The sequence below is a fragment of the Taudactylus pleione genome, unplaced genomic scaffold (assembly GCF_031769625.1).
Source record: "Taudactylus pleione unplaced genomic scaffold, aTauple2 ptg000815l, whole genome shotgun sequence".
In the NCBI taxonomy this organism is placed as follows: Eukaryota; Metazoa; Chordata; class Amphibia; order Anura; family Myobatrachidae; genus Taudactylus; species Taudactylus pleione.
This window is the reverse complement of record NW_028285217.1, coordinates 479988-482313: the sequence shown is the minus strand read 5'-3', so window position 1 is coordinate 482313 and position 2326 is coordinate 479988. Positions and strand designations below refer to the sequence as shown.

Sequence of the window (2326 nt, the reverse complement as noted above, 5' to 3'; positions counted from 1 at the left end):
CATCTTGGTGACATACTATTCCCTCTCAGCCACATACTATTCCATCTTGGCCACATGCTATTCCATCTCAGCCATATTATTCCATCATAGTTCATATATGCTGTACTCATATTGTTAACACTATCATTTATTATTCGAGATTTGTTTTCTCACCTACTTTAACCAAACAGATTGTTACTTTTTTTACCTGTTTTGCTCTGACACGTCCTTTTGCACACCTTATATTTGATTTTCTTTTGTTTTGTAGATTTCTTGCAAAGTGAAATGTTACCTACTGTAATTTGATCATTTGATCAATGAGAAAAGCACAAATATTTGTTCCATATTTTGTTAAACTTCTACAACTGTGAAAGTTTATTTAATAACATTTGGGGTGTGTTAAGCTGCTTACACACTAGGACGACGGATCAGCCACCTGGCCGATCCGCCATCCTATCTGACGATTGTTAAGTGCATACACACACCAATCATCGTCCCGATGTGTCGTGAATGATGTCACAACTGGGCGGGCATTTACATGTGCCTGCCCAATTGAGCTGTCAGTCAGCAGTGGCCTCTGCAGAAAGTGTATGGGCAGCCGGCTGACCGCCCGTACACACAGCACAATGTGCCGCTATATCTGCAGATATAGTGGCCATCGGATGTGCTGCACAGCTGACATGATATATGTCTGTGAACGATGTAGTTCACAGACATATCGTCTGTACACACTGGTCGATGCACATGATATATCAGTTGTTCAATTGAACGCCCAATATAACAGCCAATGTGTATGTACCCAGCATTAGTGTGGCTGGACATCACAAAAGGGGACAATAGATTTCATGTCCTGACTGAATTCAGAAATATAAATGGTTCTACATCTCATTTTCTTGCTGGTTGCTACTGACTCCAGTACAGTTGTAATAAAGTAATTGAATCAGGAAACCAAATAAGCCTATTGATGCATGAAATTACATATTTGATATGACGGGTGCAACCAACCTATGCTTCCTTAATCTAAAAAATATTTTGAGTGATTTATATATTTCTCTGTACCGAAGTCCATACAAACAAGGAGATGCAGCCTTTGGGATCACGATTAACACATTGCAAATTGTCAGCGTAACGCATAATCCTGTTCTTAATCCATTCACTTTTCCCATATACAGCAAGGACTCTGTCAGCAAGAGTAGAAGAGGACTCAAATAAAAGAATAATATAATGTGATGCATTAGAAAGGTTATATTGGCTCGCGAAGATACTCTCTTCCAGATTCCAGTTTCTCTTGTTTTATAGCACAAAACTATATAACAGCAGAAAATTAGGGAGAAGCACAACAGAAAAATAATAACAAAAAGGATATAACACAATTTAAGGGCATCGTCTCCGTGCAAAGCCATGAGCAAGATCATAGGTAAGGAACAAAGTTCTAGAGGACATGGCCCTGGCTTCTGAGTAAAATACAAGGCCAAAAAGACGAGTGCTGGGAAAAAGAAGGAGGAAAACCAAAGCAATATTAACAATTTTTTAGTTCTCCGTGCAGGGAGCAATGACATATAGTGAAGGGGCCACAAGACTGCCAAGTAAGTGTCCACCACCACTGAGGCTGTGGTGAGGACTCCTCCCCAGTACATAACAGCCAACAGGAATAGAAACAGAACACAAATATGTTTGGGGATCTTCAGGTTCATCACGTTGCATATGGCAGTCACAGCGTAGAACATAAGGTACACCAAGTCACACAGCACTGTATTTCCCAGGAGTAAGAACCTCATTTCCTGGCGCATGCTGATGTTGGAGTAAATTGCAAATAATATCAATGGAGTAAAAAAAAGTGCTGTCACACAGCAGAAGATGGTAGGTATAAGAAACATGTGCATTTCTGTGTAAGAGGTATAAATAATCCACTCCCGTATCATGTAGTGTGACGGCTGGTTGATTTCCTGAGAGACATTGGAGTCCACTTTTATCTGCAACATGAGTGAAACGTTGACTATGGTTGCCAGACTGCATTCTGAAGAGTTCATGTTTTATTATCCTCGAGCTCCGAAGACCCGTCCTGTTCCAGGCTAAACTCTGCACGGAAAAATGATCCCAGAGTTTCTGTAGTCTTCCATCAGAAGCTGCTGGATTTGAACCTTATATTACAAAGCACTTTCATGATCTGATTGAAGAATCTAGTTTTCATATAACAGACATCCCAATAGAACACTGTGCCTTCCACCATCAAAACAGTTCTGATGATTGTATCACATGTGAATTGCTTGGTTGCCTATGATCATAAAGTTAAGTCTCTACCCTCTCCATTACCATAAACAAAGAAACAGATGGAATGACTGCCTGA

The 2326-nt window shown here is 40.2% G+C and overlaps 1 protein-coding gene across 1 annotated transcript; it reads right to left on the bottom strand.

Annotated features, from left to right (window-relative positions):
• Positions 1 to 953: 953 nt before the first annotated feature.
• On the bottom strand, positions 954 to 1961 carry LOC148474717 (putative G protein-coupled receptor 148). Its single transcript, XM_088458197.1, has one exon. It carries the CDS (start codon positions 1959 to 1961, stop codon positions 954 to 956), a length of 1008 nt encoding a protein of 335 aa, XP_088314323.1.
• Between the last annotated feature and the right edge of the window lie 365 nt (positions 1962 to 2326).

Excerpts from the sequence above, each read along its gene's own strand:
- LOC148474717 (XM_088458197.1), bottom strand. The coding sequence starts at position 1,961 with ATGTTGCAGATAAAAGTGGACTCCAATGTCTCTCAGGAAATCAACCAG.